Source organism: Ursus americanus, chromosome 14 (assembly GCF_024610735.1).
Source record: "Ursus americanus isolate L20-20 chromosome 14, mUrsAme1.1.p, whole genome shotgun sequence".
In the NCBI taxonomy this organism is placed as follows: Eukaryota; Metazoa; Chordata; class Mammalia; order Carnivora; family Ursidae; genus Ursus; species Ursus americanus.
The window spans coordinates 49,884,076-49,911,062 of NC_142140.1; the positions used below are offsets into that span (position 1 = coordinate 49,884,076).

General features: G+C 40.4%; 1 protein-coding gene across 3 annotated transcripts in view; it reads left to right on the forward strand.

Moving 5' to 3' along the window:
* The first annotated feature begins 364 nt into the window (after window positions 1-364).
* Window positions 365-26,987, forward strand: part of LOC123801781 (adhesion G protein-coupled receptor E2-like) — a 34,101-nt gene continuing 7,478 nt past the window's right edge. For 2 of the 3 annotated variants that reach the window (XM_045812018.2, XM_045812019.2), the window contains exons 1-13: window positions 366-514; window positions 1,513-1,563; window positions 1,825-1,947; window positions 3,848-4,003; window positions 8,063-8,209; window positions 8,392-8,438; window positions 8,561-8,638; window positions 9,266-9,443; window positions 16,326-16,433; window positions 16,624-16,847; window positions 17,075-17,254; window positions 21,408-21,605; window positions 21,885-22,120. In XM_045812018.2, coding sequence (XP_045667974.2) covers window positions 484-514; window positions 1,513-1,563; window positions 1,825-1,947; window positions 3,848-4,003; window positions 8,063-8,209; window positions 8,392-8,438; window positions 8,561-8,638; window positions 9,266-9,443; window positions 16,326-16,433; window positions 16,624-16,847; window positions 17,075-17,254; window positions 21,408-21,605; window positions 21,885-22,120 — 1,757 coding nt within the window. In that variant the 5' untranslated portion in view covers window positions 366-483. Of the gene's footprint in view, window positions 515-1,512; window positions 1,564-1,824; window positions 1,948-3,847; window positions 4,004-8,062; window positions 8,210-8,391; window positions 8,439-8,560; window positions 8,639-9,265; window positions 9,444-16,325; window positions 16,434-16,623; window positions 16,848-17,074; window positions 17,255-21,407; window positions 21,606-21,884; window positions 22,121-26,987 lie in introns of all 3 variants that reach the window. The other variant, XM_045812020.2, reaches the window with a different exon arrangement.

Here is a 26,987-nt window from a genome sequence, read left to right on the forward strand (position 1 = left end):
CTTAACACATTCTTGTTTGATTGGAACCACTAGAGTGAAAACAATGAAGAAAACTAAGAATGAAGAAAAGTAATCTATATGGCTCAAATCTCAGGATGTAGAAGATACTCAATGAATATTAGCTAGATAGTGGTCTTATTCAACAATACTGAACTGCATCATTGGCCAGGGACCAACAGATTTACTCTTTTAGAAAGACCCTCTAAATAGATTCACCATCACTCACTCTTTCATCATTAGAAATTAAGAAATATCAGCAAGGAGGCTGGCAGTACAAAGAGTTGTAATGCTAGGCAAAGAATAAAAAGCAGAACAGGAAGATCTGATAAGTTCAAATTGGTGGAGGAAGGGGAAGAAAGCATTCAGGCTAGCTGTTTGCCAAGTCAGTTCTTCTAGGGTACATATTTGCTTCAACAGGAAGTATTATCAGCCCACAGCTCAAGATCGAATTCCCCCACTGCTGAGGCTTCATGTTTCTGTACCATGAGGGGCAGGTATTTTGCATTTCATTCAGGTAGGTAGAATTGTAAGAATCTTCCATTAAAACCATTTTAGTGTTCTTGATGCCTTTGAAGAACTGTCTTTTTCCTCTGCTTGATTCACAGCTCATTCTTGCACTATTCTCCAGAAGGATAATAACAAAAAAGGACATTTTTTTTCAAGAAGGAAGTGGTTTGAATTTGCAGCCAAGGGAAAATGTGGGGCTTATTTTGGGATTTCTCAATTTATGATCTATATATTTTTGTTATTATTACCTATAAATAATTTTGTTCTTAGAATAAATCGTGTGAAATAATATGGTACGTGGAATTTGCCTCCAAAATATCCAGTGGGGGAAGGGACTGAATAAAGTTGTAGATGAAATAAAAGTGACCATAAGTTTATGATTATTGTAGCAGGCTGATAATACACATAGGTTCAGTTGACTGTTTTTCCACATTTTACTATGTTTGAAATTTTCTATTAAACGGAAAAACATGTAAAATAAAGATCAAGTTGCACGAAGTCACAGAGCCAGTGAGGGTCAGAGCTAAAATTCAAATTTAATCACGTTCAACTCCAAGACCAGTGGTGTAATCTCAGGCCGGCCTGAAAGTGAAAATGGATTTAAGCCACTTCAAAAGAAGAAAGATCCTGGGTGTTAAGAACTAGTATTAGTATCTGAATAAAGACAGGCAGATCTGAAATTTTCCTCATAAGATGTATGTCGTAAAATGGATGGGAAAAGATGTTCTATTAATTTCCATCTGTGTAGATCTTGATCCCTATACTAAAAGCCTGCTGCTATCAATTCCGCAGGAGACTTCTGGAAGATAAAAGGGAGAGAGAACATGTGCCCCCCCTAGGTCCTGTGGGAAAGTCTAGGAGCCTGTCCAGAAGGAAACACTGGGTTGCTCCAGAAGCCATGGGGCCATAGGGGAGAGTCGTCTTAACCAGGTGGTAGTAGATATTTCTGTGGGTGGTTTGGATTTCATTCCTCAGCCATATTTACCTTCTCTCTCTCTGCTCTAGGACTTTGTGTCCTGCTATTATCACTGGGAACTATTGCCCAGAAGAAGAGAGGTGAGTATGTGTAACAAACCCCATCCATCCCCGAAGCTGAGGAAAGGGACTTCACACTAGCAAGGGCATTTTCTTGGGAATAGTCTTCTTAGGCTTTGAGAATTTGACCCTGCTTCTCCCCCAAACTTCCAGTCCATTACGAAGGATGATTCCTTGTATGAAGACAGGCATCACTTCCTTCTCTTCCTTCCATCTCCTCGTTCCCATCTGGGAGTTGGCATCTTCTCAGGGCCTTCAAACCCATATATCCATTCCCCACAGCTGCCTGTGCTCGATGCCCACGAAATGCCCACTGTACCAATGCCACTTCCTGCCGCTGTGATCCTGGATTCACTTCTCTGTCTGGAGAGGTCATCTTTAGCAACCCCTCAGAGATCTGTACAGGTAAAGAGGCTGAGAGACAGTAGAGGGGGTCATCATAGAGGGTTCACCTGGGGGAGTATCCAGATTCCTCAGCCCTTGAAGCACACTGAAGTTCTTTGTCAAGGGCAGGAGAGGAATGCCAAGAGATGGGCAATCATGTCTCATGGTCAAGGAGTACGGTGTTAAAAGTTTAGGATTTGGAGCTGGACTATCTGAATTCCAGCTGTGTGAGTCCAAGCAAATTATTTCATCTTCCAGTGCCTCAATCTCCTTATCTGTAGATCAGGGATAATGACATCAACCCATTTAGCTATTATGTGCTTTAAATCAATGAATACATATAAATGGAATCCACACAAACAGAAAGCAAATTGATGATTGCCAGTTGCTGGGGGAGGGAAGAATGGGGAGTGACTACTTAATTGGGTAAGGGGCTTTTTTTTAATTAAGTTTTTAATTTTAATTCCAGTATTGTTAACATACAGTGTTATATTAGTTTCTGGTGTACAAGGTAGTGATTCAACAATTCTCAGTTTTACACAATTACTCAGTGCTCATCATGAGAACTGTACTCTTAATCCCCTTCAAGCCCCTAAGGGGGTTTTCTTTTGGAGTGACAAAAATGTTCTGGAACTAGAGAGAGGTGGTGGTTGCCCAACATTGTGAATGTAATAAATGCCAGTGAGTTGTTCACTTTAAAACAGTTGTTTTTTTTCTATACCCTTTTTTTTATTTAAATTCAATTAGTCAACCTATGGTACATCATTAGTTTCAGCTATAGTGTTCTTTTGTTATGTGAATGTTACCTCAATCAAAAAATACATAAATGACGAATTAATATATGTAAAACACAGTGCGTTGCACTTGATAAGAAGCCAATACATTTTGCAACAACAGCAAAATGTAGCTGTTGTTGTTGTTGTTGTTGGCTGTTAATTGGTCAAAGACAGAGGCAGCATGTTGAAGGAGGTGGTCAGGGTGGTCCATACAGCCATCAGAGATTTGGAATGTTCTACCAACCCTAGCACTAACTTGCTGGGAACTCCCTATAATCTCAGTTCCTCTGTCCAAAAATACCCACATGCAACCTCATGCCAAGATGGCCATTTGCCATTTGTAAAACACTATTTCCAAAGTTAAAATTAATTTAAACTACCTAACAACCAGACAAGTGGATACTGTTATTATCCCCGATTTATAGGTAAGGGAACTGAGACTTGGAGAGGTGGTTTGCTCATATTCACACAGCTGGTCATACAACTGGAATTTAGATAGAGATAATCTGAAGTCCACAAATCTCTCAAACAAACACTGTCCCTGGAGAAGTTCAGATCAGCCCCTTGAGAAAGTCAATATTGGAGCCATCTTGTAAATAAGGAAACTGAGCCTGGAGAGGAGAAGCCATTTGTCCAAAGTCACACAGCTAAGAAGTGGAAGAATCTGGATCCATGGTTCAAACTGTGGTATTCCAATGAGTTTGATAAAATATGAAATGTTCCTACTGTGGAATATCTATAAGCATTAAAATTATTTTTTATTTTGATGTGGAAAAGTAGTCATAAGATATTCTAAAATTCTGGGAGAATTCGTATATACCAAAAGGTGTGAAAAAAAATTTTTAAGCTGTGGTCTGAAACCTTGGGAAATTGATGAAAAAGGACTGTGTTATCTTCATAACTGGTAATGCTGGGTGACAGGTTCATGTGGGGTTATTATACAGTTCTCCATTATTTAAAAGCTGTTGCAGTCTCAGTGGTTGGATAGTTCTGTGTTCTTTGCCTTTTCTGATTTCCCAGTTTTCTCCTGTAAACACATTATGTTGTTTGGAAAGAAAAGGCAAAGGGTAAAATCATTTGAATCTGGTTGCTACAGATTCTACCAGAATTTTGGGTGTTCCTAGCAGTTCCCACTTATGTTCCAGATATCAACGAGTGTGGCCCACCTCTATATGTGTCTTGTGGAAGCCTTGCACATTGTCACAATGTTGAGGGGAGTCACTACTGTGAATGTGCCTCTGGGCATGAGCTCCTTTCAGGGGGTACCAAATTCCAAAGTGAGAAGGAGAACACTTGTCAAGGTAAGTAGCTTCCCATACCACACATTTCTCCCACTCCCATGACCAACCTCATCCTGTCAATTTTGAGGACTGTCTTGGAACCATTATCCCTTATGTCCGAGAGTCCAAGAGAGAGCATCCTTGGGTCTATCAGGGGCTCATTCCTCCCGTTTCTTGTTCTTGTTCAGACTTACAATGCCATGTTAAAGTATATCTAGAAGATTCTTTACTGCAGCATCATATGCAATAGTCAAAGATTAGAAACAGATGACTTCCATTAGTGGAGAATAGTTTAACATATTATGGTACCTCCATACAATGATAAGCTTCAGAACATTTTATCAACTTGTTCTTCTCTTTGATGGACAATTCTATGAATTTTTTTAAAGATTTTATTTTTAAATAATCTCTACACCCAACATGGGACTCAAACTTACAACCTCAAGATCGAGAGTCACATGTTCTTTCGACTGAGCCAGACTGGTGCTCCAAACAGTTCTATGAATTTTCGCACACGTACACATTTGGGTTACCACCACTACATTCGGGATGCAGACCAACTAGTTCCATTATCCCAAAACACTCCTTCCTTCTGATCCTTTATAGTCACCCCACCCCTCCACCCTGGCAACCCCTAACCTACAGATGTTTTCTTTCACCTGTAACATTTTCTCTTGAAAATGTCATATGGATAGAATGATACAATGTGTAGCTTTTTGAGTCAGATTCCTTCCACTCAGTGTGACATATTTGAGGTTTTGTGTATCAATAGTTCATTTCCTTTTTTCCCCCAGTTTTTGATGTTTTTATTTTCCAGAAAGAAAATTGGCTACAATTAGCTTGGATTTAGATTTACAATGACTGCTTTCTTCTCCTATTTATCTGGATCTTGGGTTTGGCCAACAGTACAATTGCATAAAGTTACTTCCCCTGTGTGGGCTGCAAAATTCTAATCTGTTGCTAAACACACATGTCACATTAGTCTATAGATCACTGTTTTAGAGAGATGGGTATAGTAACCCTCATTTCTGGCTCTCTGGTAGAATCACCCTATATTTTTTAAAATACAGATGCCTGGGCCCTCCCTACCTGAGATGTACTGAACCATACCCAGACATGGAGCCCAGATATATATATTTCTTTAAAGTTCCAATCATAATTTTGATACTAGTTCATTCCTTTTTATTGCTAAGTAATATTCCCTTATATACAGCTGTGCCACGGTTGGGTTATCCATTCATCCATTGAGGGACATTTGGGTTGTTTCCAGTTTGGAGTGATTAAGAATAGAGCTAAATGAGATATCTCTCAATGAATTAAATTGGAATGCTTTCTGAGTTGTTTTAAACAGAAAAGCATGCTGTGGGGTGGTACCTATAGTATGCCAATGGCTTTTCTTCTCCCTTATCTTCCTTTTTATTAATCTCAAGCATGTTTCCATAAGTATATTTTAATCTTAAAGCTTTTTAAGTAGTAGTCCAAAAAGTAAATACTACTTTTTAGTAGTATTTAGACAATAATTTCGTCATAGACATGACTTGATTTTCTACCACTGCTCTGAGCTCTATGCCAGGCACTGTGACTCCAACCCGAAAGTATAGGCTCTGTCTCCTGGAGCTTTTACTCCAGTGGGCAGACAGACCTGTAGACAAATGAAATAGAAATCAAATATTTGTGAAAAATAATAGTCACTCTTCACAAACCATCCACTTCATGGGTAAACGATGTCTTTCTCACCACCGTTACCCAGTGCCTAGCATAGAAGGCATTCTGGAAATATGCATAAGTGAATAACTGGAAGAAGCTCCATCGTCACAGTGATCTGAGCTGTGGTCACATCTTGGCCCTGACAGTTGGCTTCAATTTTGGCCAAGTTTTTACAATCTCTGGTCTTGGTTTCCTCATCTCTAAGTCAGGAGCAAAAATACCTGCTCTTGAACAGATTAAGGGTTTAAAAAAAAAACCTGAATATTGAGTTATCTTACAAAGCTGAGTGCAATACACTTTTAAGAAAAACTTCATAGTCTTACATTAAATGAGGACTTTTCAATCCATTATTCATTTCCACACTAGTCATTTTTAGTTTACACAGTTGTTTGACCAATGTTTGAAAGTATCCAAAATGGCTAAGAGGCAAAGGGTGTTTAGTAACCACAAAAAGGAAAGTACCCATTAAATCTTTCAACATTAAGAAACGGGACAGCAATGTATTTGCTTTGAAATGGTTCACTTTTTTAAGATTTTATTTATTTGAAAGAGAGAGAGCATGTGAACAAGGGGGGCAGAGGGAGAGGGGGAAGCAGACTCTGCACTGAGTGGGGAGCCCAATGTGGGGCTCAATCCCAGACCCTGAGATCATGACCCGAGCTGAAGGCAGACACTTAACCAACTGAGCCATCTTGGTGCCAAAATGGGTTCACTTCTAAACATCAGTCTTACTGGGAGCATGATGCGTGTATGAGCTACTCACCATCCCTAAAGAAGAAAAATCTCTGATCTTAAGAGAAACATCCCCTACCCCACTGTCTAGATTACAAACAGAAAAATATATAGCAAGTATTGTCCAAACTCCACTCTCCTGGTTTCTAAGTCAGCAAAAGAGGATCAAATTTCTCTCCTAATTAGAAAAGAGGGAAAGATAAGTTGGAGCCAAGTGGATGTGAAGACACCCACACTTATTCAATGCTGTGACCATAGTCACATGCCTTCCTCATTTTTCACTCACAAACTGCTCAGAGGAGGAACTTCCTTTGGGTGGGGAGATAGCAGGGATGCCTGAGACTTTCTGGGGCCAAAACAAGTTCCTTCTGGGTGTGGCACTTAGGACAGATCTACCACCCACCCCACGGGCTATAGGCACTACAGAGAACTGTGTGAACCCAGAGCCCTAAAGGATAGAGCTGTGGCTGGGGCCATAGAAAATTGAGGGGTGGCATTAGGCAGTGGGGCTAGAGGCTTTGTGAGCTGGCTAAGCATACCTCCAGGTCATCCACCAGACTCCTGCAGCAACATAAGGGGCTGATACCAACACCCTTGGCTGGAAGCGATTCCCAGGCTCCTCAATGGACCACTGTATTAGTTTCCTATTGCTGATACAATAAACTTAGTAGTTTAAACAGTATAAATATATCCTCTTGCAGTGTCGAAGGTCAGAAGTTTTTAATGTTTCTTTCTAGAGACCCTAAGGGAGAATCTGTTTCCTTGCCTTTTCTGGCTTCTGGAAGCTGCCTTCCTTCCTTGGTACAGGGCTCCTTTCCCCATCTTCAAAGCCAACATCATATGTGTCATCTCCTCTCTTCTCTGATCTTCTCCCTCCCTTTCATAAGAACCTTGTGATTACATTAGGTACACCCAGATCATCAGAATAATCCCCCAAGATTCTCAGTCACCAAGTTCAAAATTTCTTTAGGATGAAAGTAACATAATCACAGGCTCCAGGCGTAAGGACTTGAACATCTTTGAAAGGACCATTATTCTGTCTACCATACTCACATCCACCAAGCAGCTCTGACCTGAGATATCACACACTCACACATATACACAGAGTTCTCATCTTGCCGACCTTGCTTGAAAGTAGAGGCCAGCCAACTCCTCATGAGAAAGGCTACATAACAAATATCTTAGGTTTTGTGGGCCAGAAGGTCCCTGTCACAACTTCTCAACTCTGCCATTATAGTGTGAAAGTAGACAGAGCCAACACATAAATGAACAGGAGTGATGGCATTCCAATAAAATTTTATCTATGGATACTAAAATTTGAATTTCGTATCATTTTCATGTGTCACAAAAGACGGCTCTTCCTTCGATTTTTTTTCTTTTTTAGCCAGTTAAAAATATAAAACCTATTCTTTACAGAAACAGGCAAAAGCTGGGTTTGGCTGTGAGCCATAGTTTGCAACCCCTGCTCGGAGGTGGCTGATGAGTTGGGAGTGCAATCACCAGATGGCATCCATCCATTTCAGCTATGATGGACTCCTTGATTCCTGACCTTAAGGAAGGTGGAGGGTAGTCGGGCTGGAGTTGAGTAGAGAAAAGGCCTGAGCTGGGATAGGGGACTGATCCTCTCTTTTATGTCTTCAGATGTGGACGAGTGCAGCTCTGGAAATCACCAATGTCACAACTCAACCCATTGCATCAATGTGAAGGGCAGCTATAGATGCTACTGTCACCATGACTGGGTGGCCAGGTCCAAGCCTCTGCATGGCCTGAAGCTCACCATCTGTGAAGGTATATAATCCTGACACACATACATGCATGCACACATGAGTATTACATGCATGAGCAAGTGTGTGCACATACTCTTGCACATGAACATGTGTGTGCATACATGCATTCACAAAACAAAAAGCAAGCACACACACACACACACACGCACACACCAGTGATGCTCCTGCCCCTTTTCCCTGCAGAGGTCCCCTTCTCCTCATGGACATCACCTTCCGGAGTCAGCAGCCAGGTGAGTAGAACTTCAGCAGAAGACCAGAAGCAGAAAGATTTTCACCAATCATCTTGTGTCCACCCTCTCCCCAAACTCCCTCTTCAGGCTCTCTGACCCAACCTCATGTCCCCTTTCCCCAGAGTCTCTCCCGCTTCTTTGACAAAGTCCAGCAGTTATCCCAAGATTTCAAGCCAGCCTTGGCCGAGAACACCATCCAGGTAAAATTGGAACCAAGAAAGAAGCAAGATATGGGAATCCCACAGAGACCTTCGGTAGGAGTGGAGAAAAGTCCCCATGCAGTGGGCACTGCAACTGGTCCCTCACCCATGGTGGTGAGAATACTAGGGCACTCAGCTATCTAGAAGGACTTTTAAAGACACCCAGATGCAATAATTTTTTTTAAAGATTTTATTTATTTATTTGACAGAGAGACAGCCAGCGAGAGAGGGAACACAAGCAGGGGGAGTGGGAGAGGAAGAAGCAGGCTCATAGCAGAAGAGCCTGAAGTGGGGCTCGATCCCATAACACCGGGATCACGCCCTGAGCCAAAGGCAGATGCTTAACCGCTGTGCCACCCAGGCGCCCCCCAGATGCAATAATTATTTCCCTATTTCCTTATTACTTGTTCTGGGCTTTGGGCTTATGTCAGCCTTGGCCTTTCTGACCTGGGTTGACCTCCAAGTAGCTGAGATCAAAGCAGCAAGAACCATCCTGGGATGTAATCCAGTGCCATTGTTACCCTCCAAATATCATCTCTAGGGTGTGTTCTCTAGGGCTGAATGGCCAGGTCTTGGTGCAACCCCTTTGATCCACTGCCCACTGGCTCTGTGTCTGCGTCTCCCCAGGACCTCATGCAGGAAGTAGGTGAGCTGCTGGAGACCCCAGGGGACCTGAAGACCCTGACCCCCTCAGAGCAGCACTGTGTAGCCACAAACCTGCTCATTGGCCTGGAGGACATCCTAAGAGTGCTAAGCAAGTTCCTACCCAATGGGCAATTGACTGTGCATGCTCCTGCAGGCACGGGTAAGTACCTGGGTCTGCATCAGACTCCTGATCCCCCTGTTCACCTTCTCACTCCTCCTTCTTCCGAGAGACGGCCCCTCTGGAGCCAGGTGACCACACTCCCAACGCAGAATTTTATTTAAAAGAACTTATATCATTTAAAAAAAGAAAAGCCACGAAACTACCTTTATTTCTTTTAAGCACAAAAGCTTAAGATTCTTTTATGTTTTTATTTATTGATCTTTTATGATATGTTAATCACCATACAGTACATCATTAGCTTTTGATGTAGTGTTCCATGATTCATTGTTTGCATATAACACCCGGTGCTCATTGCAATACGTGCCCTCCTTAATACCCAACACCGGGCTAGCCCATCCCCCCACCCCTCTCCCCTCTGACACCCTCAGTTTGTTTCCCAGAGTCCATAGTCTCTCATGGTAAATCTCCCCCGCTGATTCCCCCCCTTCATTTTTCCCTTCCTTCTCCTAATGTTCTCCCTGCTATTCCTTATGTTCCACAAATAAGTGAAACCATATGATAATTGTCTTTCTCTGCTTGACTTATTTCACTTAGCATAATCCCCTCCAGTTCCATCCATGTTGATGCATATGTGGGGTATTCATCCTTTCTGATGGCTGAGTAATATTCCATTGTATATATGGACCACATCTTCGTTATCCAGTCATCTGTTGAAGGGCATCTTGGCTCCTTCCACAGTTTGGCTATTGTGGACATTGCTGCTCTGAACAATTGGGTGCGTGTGCCCTTCTTTTCACTACATCTGTATCGTTGGGGTAAATACCCAGTAGTGCTATTGCTGGGTCATAGTGTAGCTCAATTTTTAACTTTTTGAGGGACCTCCACACTGTTTTCCAAAGTGGCTGTACAAACTTGCATTCCCACCAACAGTGTAAGATGGTTCCCCTTTCTCCACATCCTCTCCAACATTTGTTGTTTCTTGCCTTGTCAATTTTTGCCATTCTAACTGGTGTAAGGTGGTATCTCAATGTGGTTTTGATTTGAATTTCCCTGATGGCTAATGATTTGAACATTTTTTCATGTGTCTGTTAGCCATTTGTATGTATTCTTTGGAGAAGTGTCTGTTCATGTCTTCTGTCCATTTTTTTATTATTATTATGTTATGTTAGTCACCATACAATACATCATTAGCTTTTGATGCAGTGTTCCAGGATTCATTGTTTGAATGTAACACCCAGTGCTCCATGCAATACATGCCCTCCTTTTCTTTTTTTAAATAATAATTTTTTATTATGTTATGTTAGACACCATACAGTACATCCTTAGTTTTTGATGTAGTGTTTCATGATTCATTATTTGCGTATAACACCCAGTGCTCCATGCAATATGTGCCCTCCTTAATACCCATCACCAGCCTATCCCAATCCCCCACCCTCCTCCCCTCTAAAGCCCTCAGTTTGTTTCCCAGAGTCCATAGTCTCTCATGGTTCATTCCCCCTTCTCTTTACTCCCCCTTCATTCTTCCCTTCCTTCTCTTACTGATATCCCTGCTATTTCTTATGTTCCATAAATGAGTGAAACCATATGATAATTGTCTTTCTCTGCTTACTTATTTCACTTAGCATAATCTCCTCCAGTCCCATCCATGTTGCTGCAAATGTTGGGTAATCATTCTTTCTGATGGTTGAGTAATATTCCATTGTATATATGGACCACATCTTCTTGGTCCATACATGCCCTCCTTAATACCCTTCACCGGGCTAGCTCATCTCCCCAACCCCCTCCCCTCTAAAACCCTCAGTTTGTTTCTTCTGCCCATTTTTTGACTTGATTAGTTGCTTTTTGGGTGTTGACTTTGAGAAGTTCTTTAGAGATCTTGGATACCAGCCCTTCAACTGTAATGTCATTTGCAAATATCTTCTCCCATTCTGTGGGTTGCCTCTTTGTTTTGTCGACAGTTTCTTTGCTGTGCAGAGACTTTTTATCTTGATGAAGTCCCAAAAGTTCATTTTTGCTTTTGTTTCCCTTGCCTTTGGAAACGTGTGTTGAAAGAAGTTGCTGTGGCTGACGTCAAAGAGGTTACTGCCTCTGTTCTCCTCTAGGATTTTGATGGATTCCTATCTCACATTGAGGTCTTTCATCCATTTAGAGTTTATCTTTGTGTATGGTGTGAGAGAATGGTTGAGCTTCATTCTTTTGTATATAGCTGTCCAATTTTCCCAGCACCATTTATTGAACAGACTGTCCTTTTTACATTGGATGATTTTCCTGCTTTGTCAAAGACTAGTTGACCATGGATTTGAGGGTCCATATCTGTGTTCTCTATTCTGTTCCATTGATCAGTGAGTCTGTTTTCGTGCCAGTACCATGCTGTCTTGATGATCACAGCTTTGTAGTATAGCTTGAAATCAGCCATCATGATACCCCCAGCTCTTTTTTTCTTTTTCAACATTGCTTTGGTGATTGGCATTGAAAGTAGAGATTGCTCTGGGTAGCACGGAAATTTTAACTATGTTTATTCTTCTGATCCATGAGCATGGAATGTTTTTCTATCTTTTTGTGTCTTCTTCAATGTCTTTCATAAATGTTCTGTAGTTTCTAAAGTATAGGTCCTTTACCTCTTTGGTTAGGTTTATTCCACGATATCTTATGGTTTTCGCTGCTATTGTAAATGGAGTCAATTCCATAACTTCTCTTTCTACAGTTACATTGTTAGTGTATACGAAAGCAACTGATTTCTGTGCATTGATTTTGTATCCTGCCACATTACTAAATTGCTGTATGAGTTCTAGTATCTAAATCATAGAGGAGAACAGAGGCAGATAACCTATTCTACACTGGCCACAGCAACTTCTTTCAAGACATGTCTCCAAAGGCAAGGGAAACAAAAGCAAAAATAAATGACTGAGAAGATAAAAAGCTTCTGCACAGCAAAGGAAACTGTCAACAAAACAAAGAGGCAACCCATGGAATGGGAGAAGATATTTGCAAATAACATTACAGATAAAGGGCTGGTATCCAAGATCTCTAAAGAACTTTTCAAAGTCAACACCCATAAAACAAATAATCAAGTCAAGTCAAAAAATGGGCAGAAGACATGAACAGACATTTCTCCAATGAAGACATACAAATGGCTAACAGACACATGAAAAAATGTTCAAATCATTAGCCATCAGGGAAATTCAAATCAAAACCACAATGAGATGCCACCTTACACCAGTTAGAATGGCAAAAATTGAGAAGGCAAGAAACAACAATTTCTGGAGAGGATGTGGAGAAAGGGGATCCCTCCTACATTGTTGGTAGGAATGCAAGTTGGTACAGCCACTCTGGAAAACAGTGTGGAGGTCCCTTAAAAAGTTAAAAATTGAGCTACTCTATGACCCAGCCATTGCACTACTGGGTATTTACCCCAAAGATACAGACGTAGTGAAGAGAAGGGCCATATGCACCCCAATGTTCATAGCAGCATTGTCCACAATAGCTAAATCGTGGAAGGACCTGAGATGCCCTTCAACAGATGAATGGATTAAGAAGATGTGGTCCATACATACAATAGAATATTACTCAGCCATCAGAAAAGATGAATACCCCACATTTGCATCAACATGGATGGAACTGGAGGAGATTATGCTAAGTGAAATAAGTCAAGCAGAGAAAGACAATTATCATACGGTTTCACTTATTTGTGGAACATAAGGAATAGCAGGGAGGATATTAGGAGAAGGAAGGGGAAAATGAAGGGGGGGAATCAGAGGGGAAGACGAACCATGAGAGACTATGGACTCAGGAAACAAACTGAGGGTGTCAGAGGGGAGAGGGGTGGGGGGATGGACTAGCCTGGTGATGGGTATTAAGGAGGGGCACGTACTGTTCAGAGCACCGGGTGTTATGCACAAACAATGAATCATGGAACACTACATCAAAAACAAATGAAGTACTGCATGATGACTAACATAACATAATTTTAAAAAAAGAAATAATTTCCAGGCTAAGTTTTTAAATATTTATTTATTTATTTATTTATTTATTTATTTATTTATTTGAGAGAGAGAGCAGGGAGGGGAGGGGCAAAGGGAGAGGGAGAGAGAATACCAAGATCCACACTGAGCACAGGGCTTATATCAGATCTTCATTCCTTTTGATTGACAAATAGTATGCTTCATAGGGTTATACACATTTGATTTATCCATTCATCAGTTGGTGGACATTTAGGTTGTTTCTGCTTTGAGACTATTATGAATAATACAGCAATTAACATTCATGTTCAAATCATTGTGCAGATGTATGTTTTCATTTCTTTTGGGTAGATACCTAAGAGTGGAATTGCTGGGTCATACAGTAACTCTACGTTTAACATTTTGAGAAACTGCCAGACTGTTTTACAAAGTGGCTGGACCATTTACCTTCCCACCAGCAATGGATAAGCATTCCAATTTCTCCACATCATTCCAAACACTTGTTATTTGGGGGAGTTTTGATATTATAGCCATCTTTGTGGGTATAAAGTGGTATCTCATTCTGGTTTTAATTTTCATTTACCTAATAACTAATGGTGTTAATGATATTTTCATGTACTTATGAGCATTTTGTATATTTCTCTGGAGAAATGTCTATTTGAATCTTTTGCCCACTTTTTAAATTTTTTATTTAAATTCAATTAGCCAACATCATTAGTTTTAGATGTAGAGTTCAATAATTCATCAGTTGTGTAAAACACCCAGTGTTCATCACATCATATGCCCTCCTTAAAGCCCATCACCCAATTACCCTATTCCCCACCCACCTCCCCTCCAGCAACCCTCAATTTGTGTCCTAGAGTTAAGAGTTTCTCATAGTTTGTCTCCCTCTCTGATGACTTCCCATTCAGTTTTCCCTCCCTTCCCTTATGAGCCTCTGCACCTTTTCTTATATTCCACATACGAGTAAAACAGTATGATAATTGTCTTTCTCTGATTGACTTATTTCGCTCAGCAAAATACCTTCCAATTCCATCCACGTTGATGTCAATGGTAAGTATTCATCCTTTCTGATGACTAATATTCCATTGTATGTGTGTGTGTGTGTGTGTATCACATCTAAATGGTCCACATCACTTGGCATCAGAGAAATACAAATCAATATACAATGGAATATTATTCAGCTATCTAAAAGAACGATTTCTCAACATTTGCTGCAACATGGACGGCACTGGAGGAGATAATGCTAAGTGAAATAAGTCAAGCAGAGAAAGACAATTATCATATGGTTTCTCTCATCTATGGAACATAAGAACTAGGAAGATCAGTAGGAGAAGAAAGGGATAAAGAAAGGGGGGGTAATCAGAAGGGGGAATAAAACATGAGAGACTATGGACTCTGGGAAACAAACTGAGGGCTTCAGAGGGGAGGGGGGTGGGGGAATGGGATAAACCGGTGATGGGTAGTAAGGAGGGCACATATTGCATGGTGCACTGGGTGTTTTACGCAACTAATGAATCATCAAACTTTTCATCAAAAACTAGGGATGTACTGTATGGTGACTAACATAATATAATAAAAAAAATTTTAAAAATAATAATAATAAATAAAAATACTATTTTGTAAAAAAAAATCACAATGAGATATCACCTCACACCAGTCAGAATGACTAAAATGAACAAGTCAGGAAACAACAAATGTTGGACTTACACTGGACTTACACTGTTGGTGGGAATGCAAGTTGGTGCAGCCAGGCTGGAAAACAGTGTGGAGGTTCCTCAAAAAGTTGAAAATAGAGCTACCCTATGACCCATGATTGCACTACCAGGTATTTACCCCAAAGATACAAATATAATGATCCCCAACGTTTATAGCAGCAATGTTCACAATAGCCAAACTATTGTGGAAAGAGCCCAGATGTCCATAAACAGATGAATGGATAAAGCAAATGTGATAAAAATACAATGGAATATTTTTTATTTAAACTCCACTTAGTTAACATACAGTGAAATATGAGTTCAGGTGTACAATATAATGATTCAACACTTCCATACCTCACCTGGTGTTCATCACAACAAGTGCCCTCCTTAATCCCATCACCTGCTTCACCCATCCCCCCCACCTCCCTTTTGGTAACCATCAGTTTTTTCTCTATAGTTGAGTCTATTTCTTTGTTTGCCTCTCAGGTTTCTTTTTCCCTATGATCATTTGTTTTGTTTCTTAAATTCCACATATGAGTGAAATCCTATGGTATTTGTCTTTCTCTAACTGATTTATTTCACTTAGCATAATAGTCTCTAGCTCCATCCACATTGCTGCAAATGGTAAGATTTCATTCTTTTTGATGGTTGAGTAATATTCCATTGTACATATAAATCACATATTCTTTATCCATTTATCAGTTGATGGACATTTGGCCTCTTTCCCATAGTTTGGCTATTGTTGATAATGTTGCTATAAACATAGGGGTACATGTAGCCCTTCAAATTAGCATATGGTATTCTTCGGGTTTTTTAATTGGGTTATTTGTCCTATTATTGGGTTATTTAGAATTCTTTATATAGTCCGGATACCAGACCTTGTGAGACTTTGAGCTGCAAATACCAACATCAGCTTTAACAGTAGTGTTGTATATATTCTATATATTCTAATTTAGAAAATCTTTGAAATAGAATTAGAATTGTCATAGCAACAGAAGCCTTGACTTGTCCATTAGCATTTCCTCCCTTTTCCTGAGATTATGCAAGTTTAGTAGAAAATTTTCTAAATAAGTGCAATCTTTGGAGACCCTTTGGTTTTCAGCTTTCAAAAATGCTCAAATAACAGTATTAAACCAGCCACATTACTCTCACATTAGTACCTAAAATTCCTGTGGTTTATCAGCATATCGAAAAATGTAATCCCAATTCTGCAAGTGGTAACCTGACTTCTCCCATCCCTCCCGTCATTGCCACCACCATAGAACTGTCCCTGAAGGTGCAAGAGCAAGGAATCGGGGATGTCACCTTGGGCCAGAGCCATGCAAAGATGCAGCTGAACTGGGATGTGGTGCAGGAATCCAGTGACTTCGGTAATGACTAAAATGGGGAATGAGGGCCACTGAGACCTTGCGATGGGACAAGACAGCCAGGATGAGCCATGCACAGAATTAAAGATTAAAGGAAAGAGTGGGGTGGGTGGGGCTACAGGGGAAAATCCATCTGAGGAGAAAGGGGCCCTGTTGGACACCCCAACATATCAACATTGGCCTTTTCCTGCAGGTCCTTCTGTGGTGGGCCTCATCTCCACTCCAGGGATGGGCAGGTTGCTGGCTGAGGTCCCCCTGGTCCTGGACCCTGAGAAGCAGACAGTTCTGCATGAGGCACACAAGGGCGTGCTGCAAGGAGTCCCCTCTGTCCTGCTCTCAGATGTCATCTCCGCCTTTACGAGCAACAGGGACACCCAGAACCTCAGCTCCCCTGTCACCTTCATCTTCTCTCACCATGTGAGTGCTGGGTGAGTGCTCTCACCATGTGAGAGATGGGGCTGTGGGTGTGGAAGCCTGGGTCCTGGGCACAGCCTCGCTGCTCAGCTCAGCTTTGGGGCTCTGGGGAGCTCCCCTGCCAGTGAGTACCTCCCCAGTAAAGTCAGCCCTCCCTGAGTCAGCTCTGAGTCAACATCTCTGAGCACCAGAACCACCAACCAGCTCACACCTATGCCCTGTTCCTATAGTCAGTGACTCCTGGACCAAGGGAGGAGGTGTTCTGTGCCTTCTGGAAACATGGTCAGAATGGATATGGTCACTGGGCCACCACGGGCTGCAGGATGGTGGCCACCGGAGACACGAGCACCACCTGCCAGTGCACCCACCTCAGCAGCTTTGCCGTCCTCATGGCCCACTACGACGTGCAGGTGAGAGCCCATGGAGACAAGGATGCTAGGGACTACAGGCACCAGAAGGGAACAGATGTGATGAGAGAGGTCAGAGGGGAGCCAGGGAGAGTGGCAGCATCGAGGGCCAAACCATCCTCCTCTCCTGGCTGGGCGACAGGATTACTTCTTCTTGAGGTTCACCCAGGTGACAGCAGGTAAGGAACCACATGGAGATAAGAATGAGAACTGTTTTAGGCCTCGTGGATATCCAATTTCAAACAGCACCCCCAAAACAGTGTGTTTCCTCCTGCCACTTTGCTAAAGAATAGAATACATTGTACAAGTTTTCCCAGTTAAATTTTTGAAGAGATGAAAAATATGGTTTAAAACTCAAAAGGAACAGAAGGAGTAACATTGAGAAGTCTCTTTCCTTCCCATGGCCCCCAGCGATCAGAGTCCTTCTTGGAAGAAATCTGTTTCTTTTTAGCCCTTTTAGAGATATACTGTGTATAAAGCAAACACATATAATATATGGTTTTATTTTCACTCAAGCCATTGCCTACCATTTTCACTCTTATGCATTTTTCCACTTAAAATACTTGTGAGATTCTATATTAATACATAAAGACCTTCAGCATTCATTTTTACATCTGCATAACATTCCATTCTGTGGATGTTCCCTACTTTAACAAATCTCCAATGACAAACATTTTCTTTGTAATATTTGGTTTCTACAATGTTGCAGTAACAATGCTAGGTCATTTGTTATATATATATCTCCACATTTCTGTAGCCACCCAATGGATTCCTTTAAATTTTAAAATAGGTCATATTTTAATATAGTTTACAGTTTAATATAGTAAAATCTTAATACAGTTTAAAATAAACTGTATTATCATTCTTGGCTATTCCCCACCACCACCCATGCAAGGTGTTTAAGTGTATAGATTTGACTTTTATTTCATTTTTGACAATATATCTTGAAATCTATTTTTCAACATTTGCTCTCTTCATTGGTTGGGTTTTCTTCATTGAATGCATATAGTGGCTCTCATTTGCCTTGTTCCATATTTCTTTCTCCTTTGATTTCCTTTTACTTCTCTCCTTATATTAATAATTTTTATTATTATGTTCAGTTAGCCAACATATAGTACAGTATTAGTTTCTGATGTAGTGTTCAATGATTCATTAGTTGCATATAACACCCAGTGCTCATCACAACACGTGCCTTCCTTAATACCCACCACCTGGTTACCCCATACTCCCAACCCTCTCCTTTCTGTAACCCTCAGTTTGTTTCCTGGGATTTTTTGAAAAGCATCTTTCAACTAACATCTTCTTTCATGAAGATAGAAGTGTTCTCTTTTTTTTAATCTAAATTCACGTTAGTTAACATACAGTGCGTTAGTTTCAGGGGTAGAGTGTAACTCATCAGTTGCATGTAACACAGAGTGTTCATTACATCACATGCCCTCCTTAATGTCCATCACCCAGTTACCCCATCCCCCCACCCACCTTCCCTCCAGCAACCTTCAGTTTGTTTCCTAGAGTTAAGAGTCTCTTATGGTTTGCCTCCCTCTCTGTTTTCATCTTACTTTATTTTTCCTTCCTTTCCCCTGTGTTCTTCTGTTTTGTTTCTTAAATTCCACATATGAGTGAAAAGACATGGTAGTCTTTCTCTGACTTATTTCACTAAGCATAATACCCTCTAGCTCTATCCACATCATTGCAAATGGCAAGATTTCATTCTTTTTGATGGCTGAGTAATCACCCATTGTATATATTAACTTAATTTTGCCCATCTTTTTCATTTCTGTTCTCTATATCTTTTGAACTGTGCTTCAATAGGGTCCATTTTTAATATGACCTCTTTAAATTTTGCCTTCAATACTACAGGGTTTTTTTCTTCCATTTATGCACTTGGCTTTTGTAACACACAACTTCACAAGATTTCTCTTCTCTGATGCCTTGTATCTCTGCTTCAATTTCTTGCTTATAAAGGCAAGCTCTTCCTTACATCGGAAACCGGGGATGTACTGTATGGTGACTAACATAATATAATAAAAAATCATTATAAAAAAAATAAAATAAATAAAGGCAAGCTCTTCCTTCCACGTTTTGATTCAGGGTAAATCATGTCACAACTTTCATCTGCTCCATTTTAACAATTATTTCTTGAGTAATCCTTACTAACCTTTTTTTTCTTTTTTCCTCCTTTATTTCTCGTGATATTTTGTATAGATCTTGTGTTTGTTCCTTTTAATCACTTATCTTTAAGGCAGATGGTGTTTCCTGCAGGAGTGATTTCCAAGATGTGTATGTAAAAACATGGTCAGGGCTATATTACAGGTTTTTATGTGAGTTTTAAAAATTTATCTAAGCAAAATTAAGTCGGCAATGGGGCTTTCACATACAAAAACCAGTTTTCCTCCACAACTAGAGCCAAACTTCTTCCTGCAAATACGGTCCTTTTGTATAAGTAAACACTTAGCTTCAACTCCTCTGAATCTTTAAACAAACTGGTAGAAGGAGACTCCTGCCCACATCATTCCCACTATTGTCGTCGTGAAACAGATTATTCAGGTTTCCTCCGATGTGCACTCTCAGTCAATCTTATCTGATTTTAACATCTCTTCCAATTATTCTCTATTTTCACAGAAAGTGGAAATGATGTTTTTCGTTTTCATTACATTTGTGACATTTTAATTATTTCCAAGAACAGGTGTGCGTGTGTGTGTATGTGTGTATGTGGGTGTGTGTGCACATGCAACCTTTGGGCCACCGTTTTAAATTCCAAAATAATTAGCTTTTTCTTCCAAACAAGGATTTCAAACAAGGATTTCCTTTAAAACTTAATAAGTACTAGGGGGGTGCCTGGGTGGCACAGCGGTTAAGCGTCTGCCTTCGGCTCAGGGCGTGATCCCGGCGTTCTGGGATCGAGCCCCACATCAGGCTCCTCCACTGTGAGCCTGCTTCTTCCTCTCGCACTCCCCCTGCTTGTGTTCCCTCTCTCGCTGGCTGTCTCTATCTCTGTCGAATAAATAAAATCTTTTAAAAAAAAGTACTAGGATTTGGAATGAATCATCAGCAATGGGGAGAGAAGGGAGGGGGACCAGGGGAGACAGATAAGTGCATGTGTTTTGTGGTCCATATTATTTGTCCCAGCCCAAGAATATTATTATTTTTTAGCTGAACAGGTACAAATACTCGTGAAGGTGATCTCAGGTCATGGGGATGGGTAGAACAGAAGCATCACTTCCAGAAGAGCAACGTGTAAAAAGAATACTTAGTTTCCACATCAAAATACAGCCCTAATATTCAAGGGCTTGATATCCCGAAGGAGGATTATCCTATCACACAGGCACTGCTGAGTTTATATGAGCTCTACTTCTCTTCTAGACATCAGACCCTCAAGTAATTCGTTTTTTTAAAAAAATTGATTTTATTGGGGTACAATATTATTGCAATAAAAATCAGATTATAAGTGTACACTTCATGAATTTTCCCAATTGTAAACACCCTGTGCTACAACTCTCCCTGAGCTATAGAGCCCTTCCATCACCTCAGAAAGCCCCTCAGTACACTCTCAGTGTTCTCATCCCAACCCCCAGGAAACCACAGATCTCATTTTATCGCTATAGTTTACTTTTGACTGCCCCAGAGTCATTCAGTAGAGTAGAATTATTCTCTTTATGGTCTGGCTTCTTTTGGTCGACATTCTATGAGATTCTCCCATGTTACCATGTGTAACAGTAGTTCATTCCTTTTTATTGCTGTATAGCCTCCCAATATATGACTATTCCACAATTGTCTATCTGTCCTCCAGTTAATGGGCATTTGCATTGCTTGCAGTTTGGGCTATGATGAATAAAGCTCATAGGAAGAATCTTAAACATTGTTTTTCTGGACACTTGTTTTCATTTTTCTTGGGTATATACCCAAAATGCAATTGCTAAATCCTATGATAGGTGTGTTTTAGCATTAGTGTATGTTTAACTTTATTAAAAAAAAAAAAAACTCCCCAACTCCATTCCAAAACAGTTGTTACCTTTCATGTTCTCAAACAGCAGTGTATGAGAGTTCCAACTGCTCCATTTTGCTGGCATTTGATACTATCAGTGTTGTTAAGTTTTGCCATTCTAGTCTGTGCTTTTAAAGATGTGGCTGTGATGTCCTCTTTGCTGGGTCCCAGGAGGAGGATCCCTTGCTGGCTGCGATCACCTATGTGGGGCTGGGCCTCTCTCTGCTGTGCCTCCTCCTGGCAGCCCTCACCTTCCTGCTGTGCAAAACCATCCAGAACACCAGCACCTCCATCCACCTGCAGCTCGCAATCTGCCTCTTCCTGGCCCACCTGCTCTTCCTCACGGCCATCGACCGGACCGAGATCAAGGTACTGACACCGTCACAGAGGAGCCCCTGCCCTGTCCCAGGGGTGCTCAGTTCATGGAGCTGTGCTGCACTGATACCTTAATAAAATGTCCTTGGTTCCTGGGTAGCTTAGAGGGGTAAGTAGCCTATTTCACATTGACCAATGAACTAGAAGACAAACCCTCTCCGGACAACTCGACCATATGCCTGAGCATCCTCTCCAATGGCAAAGTATGGGAGGGGTCCTGGGGCCACCCTCCTCCCTGACAGTCCATCCTGGGGCACCTTTGTCCTCCCCCAGGTGCTGTGTGCCATCATCGCGGGTGCCTTACACTACCTCTACCTGGCCTCCTTCACCTGGATGCTGCTGGAGGGTCTGCACCTCTTCCTCACTGCACGGAATCTGATGGTGGTCAACTACTCCAGCGTGAGCAGGGTCATGAAGAAGCTCATGTTCCCCGTGGGCTATGGAGCCCCGGCTATAATTGTGGCCATTTCTGCAGCATCCAGGCCTCACCTTTATGGAACAACCACCCGGTAAATGCAAATTCCCACTGTCCTTCTCTTCTCCAGGACAACGTTGGCCGTCATAGAACCAATAGCAATTTAATTCCATCAGAACATGATAGGCAGAGAAAAGGTCAGTGGCCACTCCAAGGACATCTACCTGGTGGAAGATTGTGTTCATTGAAGTGACTGTTTTAAGTCCTTAAGATTTAATTATTTTTTAATTTTTATCCCATCTTTAATTTTATTTAAATTCAATTAGCCAACTTATACTACATCATTAGTTTCATCCGATTTTTTTCTTTTTCAGTTTTTTATTTAAATTCCAGTTAGTTAACATATAGCATTAATATTAGTTTCAGGTATAGAATTTAGTGTTTCATCATTTACATACAATACCCGGTGCTCATCACAAGTGCCCTTCTTAATCCCCATCACTCATTTTACCCAACCCCCTACCTCCCTCCCTCCACCAACCCTTAGTGTGTTCTCTATAGTTATGAGTCTGCTTTCTGGTTTGCCCTCTTTTTTCTTTTTCCCCCTATGTTCATTTGTTTTGTTTCTTAAATTCCAAACATGAGTGAAATAATATGCTATTTGTCTTTCTCTGATAAGATTTGATTATTTTAAATATCATGAAGTATGCTAACAATTATATAGTATAAATTATGTTTTATATTAATAACAATATATAAAATATTAATAATTATAAGTTAATATATAGTGAACATAGATGACGTGACTATTTTTTATCTTTTAGGCTTAATTACTTTTTTTGTGGGGTAGAGATGCTTGTATTTTCTTATTAGTTTCAGGGGCAGAATTTAGTGATTCTTCAGTTGCATACAATACCCAGTGTTCATTACATCAAGTGTCCTCCTTAATGCACACCCCACAATTACCCCATCCCCCAATCCTCCTCTCTTCCAGCAACCTTCAGTTTGTTTCCTATAGTTTAGAGTCTCTTATGGTTTGCCTCCCTTTCCGCTTTGATCTTATTTTATTTCTCTTTCCTTTCCCCTATGTTCATCTGTTTTGTTTCTAAAATTCCACATATGTGTGAAATCATATGGTATTTGTCTTTCTCTGACTGACTTATTTCACTTAGCATAATACCCTCTAGTTACATCCACGTTGTTGCAAATGACAAGATTTCATTCTTGTAGATGGCTGAATAATATCCCATTGTATATACATACTACTTCTTCTTTATCTATTCATCCTTCGATGGACATCTGGGCTCTTTCCATAGTTCAGCTATTGCGGACATTGCTGCTATGAACATTGGGATACAGGTGCCCCTTTGAATCACTATGTTTGTATCCTTTGGATGAATACCTAGTAGTACAATGGCTGAGTCATAGGGTAGCTCTATTTTTAATTTTTTGAGGAACCTCCATACTGTTTTCCAGAGTGGCTGTACCAGTTGGCGTTCCCACCAACAGTGTAAGAGGGTTACCTTTTCTCCACATCTTCACCAACATCTGTTGTTTCCTGAGTTATTAATTTTAGCCATTCTAACCAGTGCGAGGTGGTATCTCATTGTGGTTTTGGTTTGTATTTCCCTGATGACAAGTGATGTGGGGCATTTTTTGTGTGTCTAATGGCCATTTGGATGTCTTCTTTGGAGAAATGTCTGTTCATGTCTTCTGCCCATTTCTTGACTAGATTCATTGTTTTTTTGGGTGTTGAGTTTGATAAGTTCTTTATAGATTTTGGATGCTGGCCCTTTATCTGATAAGACATTTGCAAATATCTTCTTCCATTCTGTCTGTTGTCTTTTTGATTTTGTCAACTGTTTCCTTTGCTGTGCAAAAGTTTTTTTATCTTGATGAAGTCCCAATAGTTTATTTTTGCTTTTGTTTCCCTTGCCTTTGGAGACGTGTCTAGACAGAAGTTGCTATGGCTGAGGTCAAAAAAGGTTGCTGCTTGTGTTCTCCTCTAGGATTTTGATGGATTCCTGTCTCACATTTAGGTCTATCATCCATTTTGAGTTTATTTTTGTGTATGGTGTAGAAACTGGTCCATGTTCTGTCTTCTGCGTGTGTCTATCCAATTTTCCCAACACCATTTGTTGAACAGTCTCTTTTCCATTAGATATTTTTTCCCGCTTTGTGGAAGATTAGTTGACCATAGAGTTAAGCATCCATTTTGGGGTTCTCTATTCTTCAATTATTTTAAATATGCAGTGTATATTATATAAATATGTATTAGTATAATATTAATTGCATCTCATATATTAGTAAATCTTTATTATTAAAACATTCATTGTATTAAGTGAGGGGGTTCTTTTATTTTTTTATAATAAATTTCTATTATGTTATGTTAGTCACCATACAGTACATCCCTAGTTTTTGATGTAATGTTCCATGATTCATTACTTGTGTATAACACCCAGTGCACCATGCAGTACGTGCCCTCCTTAATACCCATCAGAGGTTCTTTTAAAATCTAGAAAACAAAATTGATATAAAGGCAGTCATTGATTTGTGTAAACTCCTTCTCTATCTTAATTTTAAAAGAAACAAAGGGTCATTTGGATGACGAAATAACTGTGACCACAGCTAAGATTTAGAAATCACTTCTGGTGTATAATCACTGTTCCAAATATTTTTCTTGTGTCAGCTCAAATCATCCCCCCAACAACCTGTGCAGTAGAAACTAGCATTGGGCCATATTATGGATGAGGAACTGAGGCACAAGGAGATTAACTAACATGGCCAAGGTCACACAGCTGGCTGGTGGCAGAGCTGGGGTCACATCCAGTCTGGCGCTCACACCACGCACCTATCCTGATGACATCAGCGAGCCCTGGCCAGCTGGTCTTCCTAGGGAGTTGAGCATAAAAGTCAATGAACTTTTTGCATAAAGGGCCAGATAATATTTCCAGCTTTGTGGGACCTATGATCTCTGCAGCAACTACTCAGCTCTGTCCTCAGAGCACAAACACAGCCACAGACAAATGGGGAGAAAATGAATGTGTAAAACACTCATTACAAGAGCAAACACTTACAGTAAAACACTTACAAGAGCAGGCAACAGCCACCCGGGCCCACAGGCTCCAGTCTGCCAATGCCCACCTTCAAAGCTTCCCTTTGATGCTTCCTGCTGGTATCATCTGACCCTCTCCCTGGTCCTCACACCTCCCACCTCACTCACAGCCCCCCTCCCTGGGGATAAAGTCCAGCTCTGTCATTGCTCTCTGTGTGGCCTTGAGATGCCTGACCTGTGAGTATGTGAGTACCTGTGTCTTCTTGAGGAATTAGTTATGTAATGCACATGAGCCCTACCACTGGGGCAGGCTCACTGTTTTGTCTCATTTGGGTATTTTTACTCACTTCCTGCATGGTCCAAAATTCTCACCTTGTCTACACCTACTCATCCTTCACATCTCAGCTTAAAAACAATTCAGTTGTTATGATTTACCTCCCTCTCAATTTTCATCTTATTTTATTTTTCCTTCCCTTCCCCTATGCTCATCTGCTACATAGTGTTGCTTCAAAGTATAGGGCTTTTTCTTTATGTTTCCACACACGTATTTGAAAATGCTTCTATCTTCATTAAAAAAAGATATTAGTTGAGAGATGCATTATACACAGAGTTGTTTCATTAAGTATATGGCACTTTCCTTATGCTTCCATACTTACATTATGGAAAGAGCCCAGATGTCCATCAATAGATGAATAGATAAAAAAAAAAGGTGGTATTTATATATACAATGGAATATTACTCAGCCATCAAAAAGAATGAAATCTTGCTATTGGCAATGACATGGATGGAACAAGAGGGTATTATGCTCAGTGACATAGGTCAGTAAGAGAAAGACAAATATATGACTTCACTTATATGTGGAATTTAAGAAACAAAACAGAAGAATATATGGGAAAGGAAAGAAAAATAAAATAAGATCAAGACAGAAAGGGAGGCAAACCATAAGAGATGCTTAACTATAGGAAACAAACTGAGGGTTGCTGCGGGGCGGTGGGGGGGATGGGGAAACTGGGTGATGTGTATTAAGGAGGGCACTTGAAGCAATGAGCACTGGGTGTTGTATGCAACTGATGAATCACTAAGTTCTACCTCTGAAACTAACAATACAATATATGTTACACTGAATTTAAATTAAAAATTTTGAAAAACAAGCAAAAACAAAAAATTCAATTCTTTCAGGAAAACCCTTTCCAACTATTGCGATCTCCTATACCCTGGACTAGATTATGGTTCCAGCTACATATCCTCATAGCTCCTCATACTTGATCATAAAATTCATTATCTTGATTTTGTCTATTGTCTAACTGTTGCTCCTCCAACTTCATTGGTGTCTCCCTGAGGACAGCGACCACTTTACCCTAATCCGAACCGGGTCTTCAGAGCCAAGCACAGATCCTGACACAGAGGATACACTTCATATTTGTCCAAAATATATATATATATATATATATATATACATATGTAACTTATTTTACTGATTGATTCTTTTTTCCTTTAAAGATTTATATTTATTTCTGTCAGCATTTCTGGAGGCCAAAACTTGAAAGAGCTCCTTGACAGGAATTTATGTTTCTTAAAAAACAATTTTATTACAGAATGCTTCACATGGAATAAGTTGAACATACTGAATGTATACAACTTGATGGATTTGGGGATAAGTATACACCCATGGAACCACGACCACTTGCAAGAGCATATACAGAGTTTCAGTAATATGAGATAAATAGGATCAAGATATCGATTATAAAGCCCTGTGACTATAGCTGACAGTGTTGTATGCTGAAAATTTGTTATGAGGATAGATCTTATGCTCAGTGTTCTTACACAACAACAGCAACAGTAAAATAGTAATAATAGCAATAATAATAAAGAAGGCAGGAGGAAACATTGGGAGGGGAGGGGTATG